Source organism: Miniopterus natalensis, chromosome 14 (assembly GCF_054644295.1).
Source record: "Miniopterus natalensis isolate mMinNat1 chromosome 14, mMinNat1.hap1, whole genome shotgun sequence".
Classification (NCBI taxonomy): domain Eukaryota; kingdom Metazoa; phylum Chordata; class Mammalia; order Chiroptera; family Miniopteridae; genus Miniopterus; species Miniopterus natalensis.
Window position 1 is genome coordinate 23,468,528 of NC_142094.1, and position 14,189 is coordinate 23,482,716.

The window sequence follows — 14,189 nt, forward strand, 5'->3', positions numbered from 1 at the left end:
TTCCAACTATCCTATAATGTTTCACGTTACTCTAAAGATGGAGAAAATAATTGTATAATTATATGGATCACTCTGTAATCTGACTTCAGAGTTCAACAAACCATAAGAACCAAAACGGCAACTTAAAGACATATCACTTAACCCTATATTACTTTAAATCAGAGTTTCTTAACCAGGGTACTACCGAAATTTTGGACTGAATATAATACTTCGCTGTAGGATGTTTGGCAACATCCTTTGTCCTCTGGAGATAAATTCACCCTGTTTAGAACCACTCTTTAACAGTTTATCACATTTTCTACTCTTTTCATTCAACAGGTAACCAACTCTGAAATTCTGAAGGAAGTACACGGACTAATAAAAAATATTATTTTTAATTAAACAAGGCTTAACTTAAAGGCATCACACTGACATCTACTGGGTTGGTACTAAACTGTACACTTAATATATACTGTAAAAAAACTCTCAAAATTATAAGTAATTCTCAAACTTATAAGTAATATAGATACTATTCTTAGAAAGTAGAACAATTCACTGAAAGCAGTAACATTAACATCAGAACTGTTAGTTACATGTAAAGCCTTACATAGATAATATCAATGGTTAACTGTCAATTGCTATCTTAGTTTTTGATGTACTATCCTTTGGATAAACTGAATTTTTAATGAATGTTTTTAGAGACTGATAGAGAATTTTTTTATGACAAAAAAAAGAGTCTGGGTCAAAAAACTTGCAAAACAAACAGTACGCTATTTTATGATTTATACTGAAATTTTAAAATAACTAAAAAAAAAAAGCCACCCCTAATAATTTTATAAATAAAATTACTACAATTTCCTAGGTATTTTAATAAAAGACATTTGGTAATTAAATACTACTGTCAATTAAACTGATGAGTTTTATTGGGGTTAAAACTATAACAAAGTTCATCCTAAAACATTTTGCAATGCAAAATTATTTCACTCAAGGAGTGTTTAATAATTTGAATGCCAGGAATTACAAGCAATTTTCAAAAGCAGAGACTCTCACATTCATAAAACTTTATACATCATTTGAACTAACAGATATTTATACTATTAAAATCAAACATGCATCACTTTCAAACATTCTTGTATCATGATTTTTTATATTACATTATTTAACACCATTCCTCATCACTACACGTATTATCATACACTTGCACCATTCTCCTTGGATTTCTGATCTTTATCGTCACTCTTCACATTATCCTACAAAACAATAGACAAGAAAAATATATATTTTATTAGAGTCTCCTAAATGTAACTTTAAAAAATAATAAACATTAGTAAAAAGAGATACTCCATTTTACTATCTATGGAAAACTGACACTTGGGGCAAATTATGTTTAAATCTTTCAATTCTATGCAGAATGGCTTCTAAGTATTTGAGAAAGCCATCTGAGCCCTGAGAAATAAGAGGTTCTTGCCCGGCTGGTGTGGCTAAGCAGTTGAGCACTGACCTATGATCCAGGAAATCGAGGTTGGATTCATGGTCAGGGCACATGCCTGGGTTGCGGGCTCAGTCCCCAAGAGGGGGCGTGCAGGAGGCAGCCGATCAATGACTCTCTCATCATTGATGTTTCTCTCTCTCCCTCTACCTTCCTCTCTCTGAAATCAATAAAAAACATATATTAAAAAAAAAAAAAGGTTCTTAGGAATAGCAGTAGTAAATTCTTTGCACTGTAGGGTTTTTTCTTCTTTTTTCTGAAAAAGATTGTGGAAGATCTCTCAGTTACTGAGGTTAGTTTACAATGGCTTTGAGTTAGTAGATTTTTTCTTAGTAACAAAGAATACTAATAAATTAATTTTGATAGTGTCAAAGAGTTTCTCAACTCTGCCCAACAGTAAATGGGTTTAAAAAAGAAATGGTTTAATCTTCCTCAAATTCAAAGTCACTCTCTGGTTCTGAGGAAGAAATACAAATAAAATTTGCTTTAGGAAGTCTGATGTTCACATAAACCATGTTGATATCCTGATTAGGTTCTAGAAAAATACAGTATTTGAGGAATTGCTTTTGAACAATCTGATGAAGGGCAGGACGCTACCATTATTTGCTCCTAGAAAAACCATTAAGAAATAGTACTAGAAATAGATTTAAAAACTGGAATAAATTATGAAAATGTTGAAAGTATAAAACTCCTAACCTTTTTGAGAACAGTGTGGATTTCATCCATTACTGTGGATAAGTTTCTGATTGTCTTATTCAGTTGGTTTTCAAATTGCAAATTCATGTTTTCTGAAATCTTTAAGTTTTCTTGTAACTGACTAAGGTCCTTTTTAACTTCTCTGAGTTCACCAGAGAGGCTTTTGTTGGAATTCTCCAAATTTAATATGGCTTTTTCATCTTCATCTGTTTTTTAAAAAAAAAAAAAAAAGCATATAATTCCTTAAAATGGCCACAAATATGTGTCAATTTCAATAGTTACGAAACTCACCGTAATACTGACTTAAGTTTTACCTAAGTATTACTTCTAAATCCAGGTTCCCTTTTTAGAAAATTGTATAGATTAAAGTAGCAGAAACTGGTCAAAACTAAGAGGATTAAACGGATGTAACAGAACAATAAACAAACCTGAGAATACACATGAAGATCTAAGATTAATTTTTATATAGATAAGCAATTTCAAATCTTTAACAGAAATGGTCAGAAGTTATATTATGTGCCCTAGACTTAAAACACATGGTATGGAAATGCATATATGTACAAGTATGTATGTACGTACACAAATATATATCCCAATAGGGTGTTACAAGTACTGACATATCCAATTCTGTTCCTTACCCGTTTTTTCTTCTAGTAACTGTAGCTTCTGCTCTACTTCAGCTCTTACTTTTTCACTCTTTTCCAATTTTTGCAACAGGCTTCCTACATCCACCATTGCACCATTGTAAACAATAAGGCCAACATTTTCTTCCATATCCTTTGATTCCTGCTTTACTGTTGGTGTTGGAAGTAACAACCTGTTTCCTATAATATAAAAGGTACTATATTTTACTTTTTCTTTAATTATACAATTATATAATGGCACAATAAAATATAATATAAATAAAATAATATAGTCAAACCTAGCGTATCTTCCTGCAGTGCTTCAGATTCCTCATGGTTTTCTTCATCTTTTGAGGTATCTGTTAATTTCCGATAAAAGCAAGATTCACGAAGTACTACTTTATTAAGAAGCTTCTTTACCTGTTATACAAGTAAACAAATTAAAAGATGAAGTTTTTGATTCCCCGTGAACAAAAACTGTTCCAATGTTCACATATAATGAACATCAATGGCATCTGTTTTCTCAAGTACCCACTCCCAATTAGACTACTTAAGCTTTGAACTGTCTTCCACAGAAACCTAAAATCCCAATTATCACTTGAAAAAAATTTGTTTAAAAACAGAAAAGTCTAACACTTATAGAAACATTAACACAAAGTATATGTACAAAGACAGTTATTATAGCACAATTTGTTCAAGGATGTTTATTATAGCATAGTTTGCAATTCTAAAAAATGGAAAATCAGCCAGCAACTGAGACTAGTTAAGGCAATTATGGTACATCTATGCCATGTAATACTAAGCAGTCATAAAAAAAATGAAGCAAGTCTCTATTTTCATGGTAGAATAGCCATGATAGATTGTTAAACAAAAAAAAGTTTCTATCAATACGTATAGAATGAGTTCATACATATTGGATGGGAACTAGAGGGAGAGTGGACTCAACTTTATGTATTTCAAAACTGCTTGTCTCTACTACTATTATATTTAGTACATATATACTATAATGCTTTTATATTTCAAAAAGTCAAAGAGATTAAAAAGATGGTTACTTAAAAATACTTTTCATCTTATATATTCACAAGATTACCTGAGCCCGAGAAAGATGTAGTCCAAGAGTATAAAGTATTTCTTCCAAATCCTTTTCAAGAAGGTAACCACAATGACTTTGATCAAAATAAACAAATGCCATTAACAGATCCCTGTTAACTGTGATCATCTGAGTCTTTTCTTTTTCCTAAAGAAAACGTAGAAGGTATAGTATATAATTTTTACCCCTGAAAAGTGAGAAATTAAGACCGTGTCCACATAATAACAAAAATTGGAAAAGACCTTTACCTCATCTTAGCTCAAATAAGATGATCTGGTTTATGTGTATGGGAGAAAGGAGTAAGACCAGTTATCTGACATAACCACAAATATCAAAATATCAGAATTTTGCTCTGAGTGGTAATATATAGATAGACAACAAATAAACTTCATGACTATATTATGCTTAATAATAAGTCTGGATTATGTAAGAAGTAGAATTATCACATTATAAATACAGTAAACAATAAATACCTTATCTTTAGAGGGTCTCTCCTTGCAGTACCTGTTGATATCTCTTTTGTCATCTCGTTTGTTTATTTCTTCCTCATCCCGATCTATAAAATAAATACAACAGTAACAAAAAACTCAATACAGGTTTTCAACTACAATAGACACAAAAAATACTTTTCTATTACTGATCAGTTTTCAAAAGACCATTAGCAAATGGGGTGGTGAAAACACAATGCAATATACAGATGATGTATTATAGAATTGTACCCTGAAACCTATATAATAAACCAACATTACTCCAATAAATTCAATTTTTAAAAAAGGCATTTAGCAAATACACAAATAAAAATAGTTTGGATTTTGTAAGAAACAATTAAAAAAGAATGAGAACAGAAAGAATTTTATAGAGCCTAGTGCATAGAAAAAACTAATTTTTAAATTTAAAATTTTTAAAGGATGTATCTTTATTGATTTCAGAGAGAGGAAGGGAGAGGGAGAAAAAGATAGAAACATCAATGATGAGAGAGTCGTCGCTGATCGGCTGCCTCCTGCACGCCCCTGACTGGGGATCGAGCCTGCAACCCGGGCAGGGCATATACCCTGACCAGGAATCAAACCCCGATCTCCTGGATCCTAGGTTGATGCTCAACTGCTGAGTCACGCCCAGCCGCCAGGGGAAAAACTGACTTTATTGAATCAAATAAAAGAACTTAATTCTATAAATATCTGAATGGCACAATTAAAAAAATTGATGACTTTTATACATAAAATTGAAAACTATAACACAAATTTAAACAAAACAGAGCAAAGTATACTTTCTAAAAGCTAAAAGGAAAAACAGCCAGTGTAGTGAAACTGACTACAGATAAATTATTGCAAAATAACACTACATACAAGAAGTTGAGATGTTCTTAAGATCATTAAGGCCTAACAGTGTTAATATTCAGATATTCCAGATGAACTAACACTAACATATGTTTCCCGATAGAAGATGGAAACTTGGAGGATTTATTCTTTAAAAAACCTAAAAACTAGTAAGGTGAATCTAACTGTGGAAGATATGACTTGAAATCTATACTCTAGTAAGTAGTCTTAATAAAATTCAAATATCAAAAAGTATACTTGAGTGGTTTAGACATACCATGACACTAATTTTATTTTCTAGATTAGAATATCTTGTTATTAATTTTAAAAAATATAATGCAACTTGCATAAAATTAAAAATACACAAAAAGCAATTGGCAAAAAGTAAAATTCTTTACCTATCCCTAGGTTACCCAGTTCTCCAGGACCTCAGCCATCACCCTCATCTCAACCACCATTACCAGCTTATTATAGAACAAATATTAAAGAAATAATTTACTAAGGATTGGATTGTAGCCCCTAAAATTTGTATGTTGAAGTCCTAATCCCCACTACCTCAAAATGTTACCTCTTTTGGAGAATGGGTCTAGACAGAGGTAAACAAGTTAAAAGAAAGTCATTAGGATGAGCTCTAATCCAACCGGTGTCTTTATAGAAAGGGGAAATTTGGACACAGACATGTACAAATAGATGATACTGTGAAGATACAGGGAGAAGGTGATCATTTGCAGGCCAAAGAGAGCTTCCTGGAACAGATCCTTTCCTCACAAGCCCTTGAAGGAACCCAGCCCAGTGACTCCTTGATCTCAAACTTTTAGCCAATAGAACTGAGACAATAAATTTCTATTTGTTTAAACCTCTCAGTGTGAGGTACTTTTTACAGTAGCCCTAGTACACTAATACAACATCCTTAAATGAACTACATGCAAATATTAAAGAGATTTTTTGCAGTTATTTAATGATCTGTTGAAAAATTTAAGAGAGAAATTTTGGTTCTAGAAGCTTCTTGGATCTCAAATGGATCTCCATCAAAAAGAGCACAGTAACAATGGTTTGTCAGTAAAATACATTATGAGATATAGTAAACACTAGAAGTTAAGTAGTCCTTGAGATGCAACAAATAATATATATTCATAAATATTTCATACTATATTACCTTCTTGGAAATATACAACACACAGAAGCGCTAAGAAAATCTGTGGTAAAACATGTAGATCTTTGCTTAACCCAAGTTCCCCAAATTTATTTGGCTCCAATATGCTTTAAGCGTAATACCAGTTAATATCTTGGGAAACTCTGGGATAGACTGCGTCAGGGAAAAAGTTATTTGAACAGTAACAATACAGAGAAAACTTGATTAAAGAGAATATACATGCTAAAACATGCATGAACCTTGATAACACTGCACTAAGTGAAAAGAAGTCAGTCACAAAATATCACACATTGTATGATTCCATTTATATTTAATGTCCAGAGCCTAGGACTGAAGAGGTTGTGGGGAAATAGTGACTGCTAATGAGTAGGGGGTTTCTTTTTAAGGTTACTGTATGCAAATTTTATCTCAATAAAGTTTTTTGTTTTTTTAAAATATGTCTTTATTGACTTCAGAGAAAGGAAGGAAGAGGGAGAGAGATAGAAACATCAATGATGAGAGTCATTGATGGGCTGCCTCCTGCACCCTCCTCCCCCACTGGGGACTGAGCTGGAAACCCGGGCCTGTACCCTGACCAGGAATCAAATCTTGATCTCCTGGATCACAGGTTGATGCTCAACCGCTGAGGTATGCCAGCTGGGCTAAATACTTTTTTTATTGTTGACAGTATTATAGATGTCCCCCATTCTCCTCACCTTGGCCACCCCCTCCACCCAGCCCCAACACAGGCCTTCACACTACTGTCTGTGTCCATGAGCTGTGCATGTATGTATGTAAGTCCTTTAGAAACAAATAAATTTGAATCCTACCATCTTCTTCATCTTCAGCTTCTTCTGCTTCCATTGGATCATACTCATCTTGATTATTATCTTCTTCAATTTCATCATCATCTTTAGAATCATCTTTTCTTTTATCTTCCTTCTGTAATTTAAAATACCTTAAAATTAATAAGCAAAACAGCTCACCAAATACTGACTTAACATACCCCCCATTAAATCCACTCAAGTTACTTGAAGTAGAACCACACTATACATTTCTTACAACAATAATACACTTAAAGAACAGACTGCCATTCACAATATATGTAAGCAAACCATCATGCTGTGAGGCTTAAACTAAACAAAAAGAACAAACCACTATAAAACTAGTTAAAGATGTTGATATACATTTAATTCAAAGACTTAAATTTCTAATACACCAAAACATTTTAGTTTTGTCTTTGTTACACTATGCTGATGAAATTCATCTTCATTCATTACACTCTACCAGACTAACTGAAAACTTCTAAAACAGGCTGCTGGTCATAGAAATGACGACAGACCTTCCTTTCATCTCTATCTTCTTTTTTATCTTTATCATCCCCTGATTTTCTCAGTTTTGGTTTTGGCTCATCAGTTTCATCATCTCTTTCTTCTTTTTTATCTTTTCGCTCATCTTTTTTGCTTTTCTTCTCCTTTTCTTTTTTGTCCTCTTTCTCAGGGAGAGATAATAATGATTTGTATATTCTGACACCAAAATCTCTTTGAAGCATTTCATTAAAAAGTTCTGCAAACAGTGAAACCTATAAAAAAAATACCAACAGTAACCCAGACAACTTTAATAGTAATATTGAAATAAATCCAGTAACTTATCATATAAACTTGCATTATCTAACAATTAATGTTCACTAACAAAAGTTATAATTATTGATGTCAATGATGTTGAGAAGCCTCAAAATCCTCAAAATCTCTTCTGAAAATATAAATACTATGTTTAGTATCCTTTTGGTCAAATAATATTTAAAAAACCAAAAACGTAATATACAAAATGTAAAAATGAGTAGGAAAAAAGGATTTGTACTACCTTATACAATTAATTTTCATGATAAATGTACTTTATTCATTTAACTCAACAAGTTTTTATAAAATGCCTTCTGTGTACCAGGGACTGTTCTAGGCACTGGGGATATAGCATGAAGAAAGCAGATAAAAATCCCAACTCACATGGATTAACAACATAGTGGGGAAAAGTATGGAATAATCAAATCCATATCAAATTATAAGAAAACAAGTAGGATGAAAGCACAGAGTAACAAGACTATAATCAGAGAAGGCCTCTCTGGTTCAGGTGACATTTTGAAAAGTGACTTGAAGGTGGCAGGGGAATGCCATATATAAATACTAGAAGAGCATTCCAGGCAGGGGAATCCAATTCAAAATTCTGAGTAGGAAGCATGCATTATTACTATTCGAGGATCCATGGATAATGACCTTTAACATACTCATGAACCTAAAATTATATACTAACTCTCCTATGTAAATACATCTAAGGTTAACTGCTTTCAACAGATTAATTTGAAATGTGAAGTATGTAATCTTTGGCAATATGTTCAGTATATTTGGTAAAACACTTTAATCAGACTATTTTCCTGATCATAAAGGATGAAACAATGTATTCAAATTATAATTCATCTTATAATGTTTTCTTTAAACATGCTCAGTCAGTATATTTTAAATAATATTTAAATAAAAGGACTATTATCATCAGGAAAATGACCATTAAAGATGTTGAAAATTCCACTTTCTCTTAACCATTAAAGTAAACTAAACAAATCTCTCTTTAGGTAAATAAATAGCAATAGGTATTATCCTTTCCTTAGAGTTTTCTATTACCTAGAGATAAGAAGCAATATTAAAATGTGTTAGATTAGAAGTCTAGGACAGTAACTAGAAGACCAGAATTCTGCATATCTCTTCATCTGCAAGCATTGACAGACAGACATACATCTAGCATTAATATTAAATCATCCAAAGATTTTTCATTTTAATGATACATGGTTTTTCTTAGTTACAGAATTTCTTTTTTTAAATCCTCATCTGAGGATATTTTTTCCATTGCTTTTCAAAGAGAATGTGTGTGAGAGAGAAAAAGAAAGAAACACTGATGTGAGAGAGACACATAGATTGGTTGCCTCCCCAATTCTCCCAGACTGGGGCTGGGAATTGAGCCTGCAACCGAGGTACATGTCCTTGGCTGGAATTGAACCTGGGACCCTTTAGTCCACGGGTGTAGATTCTAACCACTGAGCCAAACATGCTAGGGCCAGAATAATTTCTTTTAAATCCATGTATCAAAATGAGTTCTGCATTCTAATAATAGGTTAAAAGGAAACTAACCAAGGGAATATGTTAGGTGTGGAGGGAAAATAAAGGGTCATTTTGTTAGCAAAGGGCTATTTCACAAATCACTTTGTTTCCACCACAGTAGCATTAATTTGAGACCCTCTTATAGCATTGGTTAGATACACAGTACATACTTTATATGCAGTAGGTAACACCAAAGACTTTTTTCCTTATTCCTTGAATGACTACTACATGGTAGACATTACTATGAGTTAAATTTATGACAACTGGTGATAAAAATAAAATTATATAGCAAATAATGTTTAAGGATACTAGCTTGTTGGAATTCTTAATATAACAAAAATTATAAATATTTTAGTAACTGTAACATTTTATATTAAGACCAATATGCATTCATTTCATGTTTTCTAACTTGCTCAGTAATCTTCTACATGTGTTTGCAAATGTCTCTAGCCTAAGCACTTCATTTTTATCTTACCATTTGGTGGACAATGACCTCTTGGGTCAAATAAGTAGGACTGATTTTTCCAATATAATTTATAAACTAAAACAATGTGAGATATGTTGGTAAGATACAATAATTGAACACAATTATAATTTTGAACAGGCTATTACAAAATTAGTATTTTCAGATACTTTTCATTATCTTATTCAAAGAATAAAGCAACCCTTTACTTAGGGATAAATGTCTTCAATTGTTTTAAAAAATGACATAAGGCCCGGCCAGGCGTGGCTCAGCAGTTGAGCATCGACCTGGGATCCAGATGATCAGGGTTCAATTCCCGGTCAGGGCACATGCCCGGGTTGTGGGCTCGATCAATTACTCTCTCATCATTGATGTTTCTATCTCTCTCTCCCCCTCTCCTTTCCTCTCTCTGAAATCAATAAAGATATATTAAAAAAAAAAAAAAGAATTCTTTGTTAAAATACTTAAAAAAAAAAAATAGTGACATAAGCTTTATGCTGTAAACCTGCTGTAAAATAATGGCACAAAGAAATAGATTCATGTTGAAAAGATGAACCTTCATTATTTTGTTTTACACCTCAATCAATCACAAATTAAATTTTCAATCCCATTAATTGGTATTTTAATTCTGGAGTAATAAAGCATTGCCTCATTTCCAAGAGAGGCATTAGACATCATGAATCACGTATCTAGATATCCTTATGAAAACATATACCACTACGTATGAAATAGTCTTAGGGGGGGAAAAACAAAAAACTGAACCTGAACCTAAGACTTAAGATCCAACTATCAATTCACAGGAAATACAGAGGCCAGAGGAACTTTTCTTTTTTGGTTAATCCTCACACCCAAGGATATTTTTTTCCATTGACCAGGGAGGGAGGGAGGGAGGAAGGGAGGAAGGGAGGAAGGGAGGGGGGAGGGAGGGGAAGAGAGAGAAAGAGAAAGATCGATGTGGGAGAGACACATTGATTGGTTGCCTCCCACATGTACCCCAACCAGGCCAGGGATTAAACCTGTAACCCAGGTATGTGTCCTTGACTGGGAATCAAACCCACAACCCTTTGGTCTAACCACTGAGCCCATCAGCCAGGGCCACAGGAACACTGTTACCATACCACAGGAATGCAATCAGCAAAAGTGGGTCTGTAAAAAATTCATCTGGTTTTATTTTTCCCCAAAAAAATAAATTACAGGGGAAAAACAAAAAACAAGCAATAAAAAAGGCCCTCAAAATTTAAGATACATTACCCAATCAAATTGGATCCCAATTCAAACTTAAAACAGTACCTCAAATGAATGTTCTTTATTATCTTCTAATCTGTAGTCCAAAAGTACGCTTAAAGACATGATGCTACAATCAAATTTGCCACTTTTTGCAGCCCAATTTGGATGTACAATAATGGCTGGTTCATCAGGCAAAATATATCTTCTTTCCCGACGCTGGCGTTCCATTTCCTCTTGACGTTTTCTTTCTTCTTCCTACATATTTGAAATTTTAAGTAAAGGTTAAACTTCCGTGCACAATATGTATGTACAATTAACCCTTGAATATCATGGTTTGAACTGCACAGGTTCACTCATATGTGAATTTTTTTGAAGAAACACCTATAATGTTTTGATCCATGGCTGGGAGTCTGAGGATACAGAGGGCTGACTGCATGCACTGGTGTAAGACATTTTTATCTGGGAGACTTGAGCACCACGGATTTTGGTATCCACAGTGGTTCCTGGAACTAATCCCCCACAGGTACCAAGGGTAGCAAGTTTTGGGGGAGTCAGAAATTGTACGCAGGTTTAAAAAAAATTTTTTTTAATTGATTTTGAGAGAGGGAGGGAAGGATGGAGGCAGCCAATCAATGTATTGTTTTATACATCAATGTTTCCCTCTCTCTCCCCCTTCCTCTCTCTCTGAAAATCAATTTTAAAAATCTTTTTTAAAAAGTGAGAGGTCCAATAGAGAAAGCTCAGAAAGCAAGCATTCATGTTTTTTGACAGAATGAGAAAATAACAACATAGAGCTCTGTGAAGTTAGAAAAACTATCTGAAGCAATCTCCTCCTAATAAAATTTTAAGCAAACTAAATTTAGATAAATATGAGCAATAGAAACGTACTGAGGTCAAATTCTGTACAAAGTTACTATTTTAAAAAAAGAGAAAGCCCAGCCAGGCGTGGCTCAGCGGCCGAGCGTTGACCTAGGATCCAGGTGATCAGGATTTGATTACTGGTCAGGGCACATGCCCAGGTTGCAGGCTCGAGGCAGCAGATCAATGACTCTCTCATCACTGATTTTTCTTTCTCTCCCTCTCCTTTCCTCTCTCTGAAATCAATAAAGATATATTTAAAAATAAATAAAAAATAAAAAAAGAGAAAAAGGAAACCTAAATCCCTACAGGCAATGAAGGCGAGCCAAAAAGACATGGTTTCAAGACAGACAAAAATATTTAAGAAACTGCTCAGCCGGGAGTGACTCGGCGGTTGAGCATCGACTTAGGATCCAGGTGATCAAGGTTCGATTCCCAGAAGGGGCAAATGCGGGCTGCAGCTGATAAATGACTCTCTCATCCATCATTGATATTTCTCTCTCTCTCTCTCCCTCTCCCTTCCTCTCTCTGAAATCAATAAAGATATATTTAAAAAAAAAAAATTTAAGAAACTATTAACAAGATATGAAAGAACTTAAGAATTTAAAAAGTAAAAAACACCCCAGCAGGTGTTGCTCAGTGGGTGAGCATTGCCCCAGGAACCTGGAAGTCACAGTTCGATTCCCAGTCAGGGCACATGCCCAGGTTGCAGGCTCGATCCCCAGTAGGAGGCAGAAGATTGATGATTGTCATCATTAAAGTGTCTATCTCTCCCTCTCCCTTCCTTTCTCTGAAATCAATAAAGGGGAAAAATATATATATTAAAAAGTAAAAAACAATGTGACAGCATTCAAGAAAAAATTAGAAAAAAATGATAGTTTCAAAAATTTAAGAATAAAACTAGAAGAAATACAAAAGCAATTAAACTCAAGAAATAATACCTTAAAGAAATGAGGTTCTGATACATGCTATAACATGGGTGAACCTTGAAAACATTATGCTAAGTGAGAGAAGCCAGACACAAAAGGACATCTACTATACAATTCCAGTTACATGAGGTGTCAAATACAGGCAAATTCATAGAGACAAAAAGTAGAATAGAGGTTGCTAGGGAATAGGGGTTGAAGAGTTATTACTGTTTGGCATAATGATAAATTTCTGGAAATATAGAGCGGTGATGGCTGCACATTATAAATGTACTTAATGCCACTGAACTATACACTAAATAATGGTATGATAATTTTTATTTATGTAATTTTTCCACAAAAAGGAAAGTTTGTTAAAGAGAAATTTTCCTGAAAAAAAGTAATACATTTAAGATACTCAAGGAAAATAAATGTGAACCAAAGATTTTATTTTCAGCAAAACTGACTTTCAAGCACAAAGGGTATAGTCAAACTGTTATCAACATATAAGAACTTAAATAATGGTACCATGAGCTCTGAGGAATCTATTAGAGACAATGACCTAAGGACTGGCGATGAGCATCAGATATTTACATGTAGAACCAAGATTACATGAGGATTAAAAGACAGTATAGTATGTAATGCTACATGCTAGAACAATGTATTTTTAGCACAACATAAAAGCAGAAAGAAGAAAATAGGGATGTAAAATACAAAAATGTTTTTAAACTAACTTTAGCAATAATATTGATGGAGGTGCAATTAGTATTGTGAATCTGAATATATTCCCACCCATGTGGCAAAGAAAGAGAACAATTTGAACTTCAGTGAGTAAGAAATGCAAAGACTTGAAACCCATTCAAATATGATTAAATCCATAAATTCATAATGATACTAAAAAACAAACAAACACGTAACCATCTGAAGATCACAGGGATCCTAATTCATTATCTTGAAAATTGGATAAATAGTGCTGGCTCCAAATATACTAAAATTAGAATGAATGATACAGAGATTAGCATGGTCCCTGCACAAGGGTGAAAAGAGAAAACCACCAAACACTGATTCTGCCTTCTATAGCAGGCCCTTTGTAACTGCAGATTTTGAATCCCTGGATTCAATGGTGAATCAAAAATATTCAGGGGTGGGGAGAATCCCAGACTTCTAAAAAGCAAAACTAAAAATTTCCATTCACCAAGCACTATGCTGAATTCATTCAAATGAAGTGATGTGTAGGCATACCCTGCTGTAGCCTATTTGCAAAA

At 33.6% G+C, this 14,189-nt stretch overlaps 1 protein-coding gene across 4 annotated transcripts in view; it reads right to left on the reverse strand.

Annotated features, from left to right (window-relative positions):
• Window positions 1-880: 880 nt before the first annotated feature.
• Window positions 881-14,189, reverse strand: part of CCAR1 (cell division cycle and apoptosis regulator 1) — a 41,589-nt gene continuing 28,280 nt past the window's right edge. For all 4 annotated transcript variants that reach the window (XM_016198375.2, XM_016198378.2, XM_016198376.2 and 1 more), the window contains exons 17-25: window positions 11,225-11,416; window positions 7,668-7,907; window positions 7,156-7,267; window positions 4,351-4,433; window positions 3,878-4,024; window positions 3,087-3,207; window positions 2,803-2,988; window positions 2,165-2,370; window positions 881-1,229 (exon numbers count right to left, since the gene is read on the reverse strand). In XM_016198375.2, coding sequence (XP_016053861.1) covers window positions 1,170-1,229; window positions 2,165-2,370; window positions 2,803-2,988; window positions 3,087-3,207; window positions 3,878-4,024; window positions 4,351-4,433; window positions 7,156-7,267; window positions 7,668-7,907; window positions 11,225-11,416 — 1,347 coding nt within the window. In that variant the 3' untranslated portion in view covers window positions 881-1,169. The remainder of the gene's footprint in view (window positions 1,230-2,164; window positions 2,371-2,802; window positions 2,989-3,086; window positions 3,208-3,877; window positions 4,025-4,350; window positions 4,434-7,155; window positions 7,268-7,667; window positions 7,908-11,224; window positions 11,417-14,189) is intronic.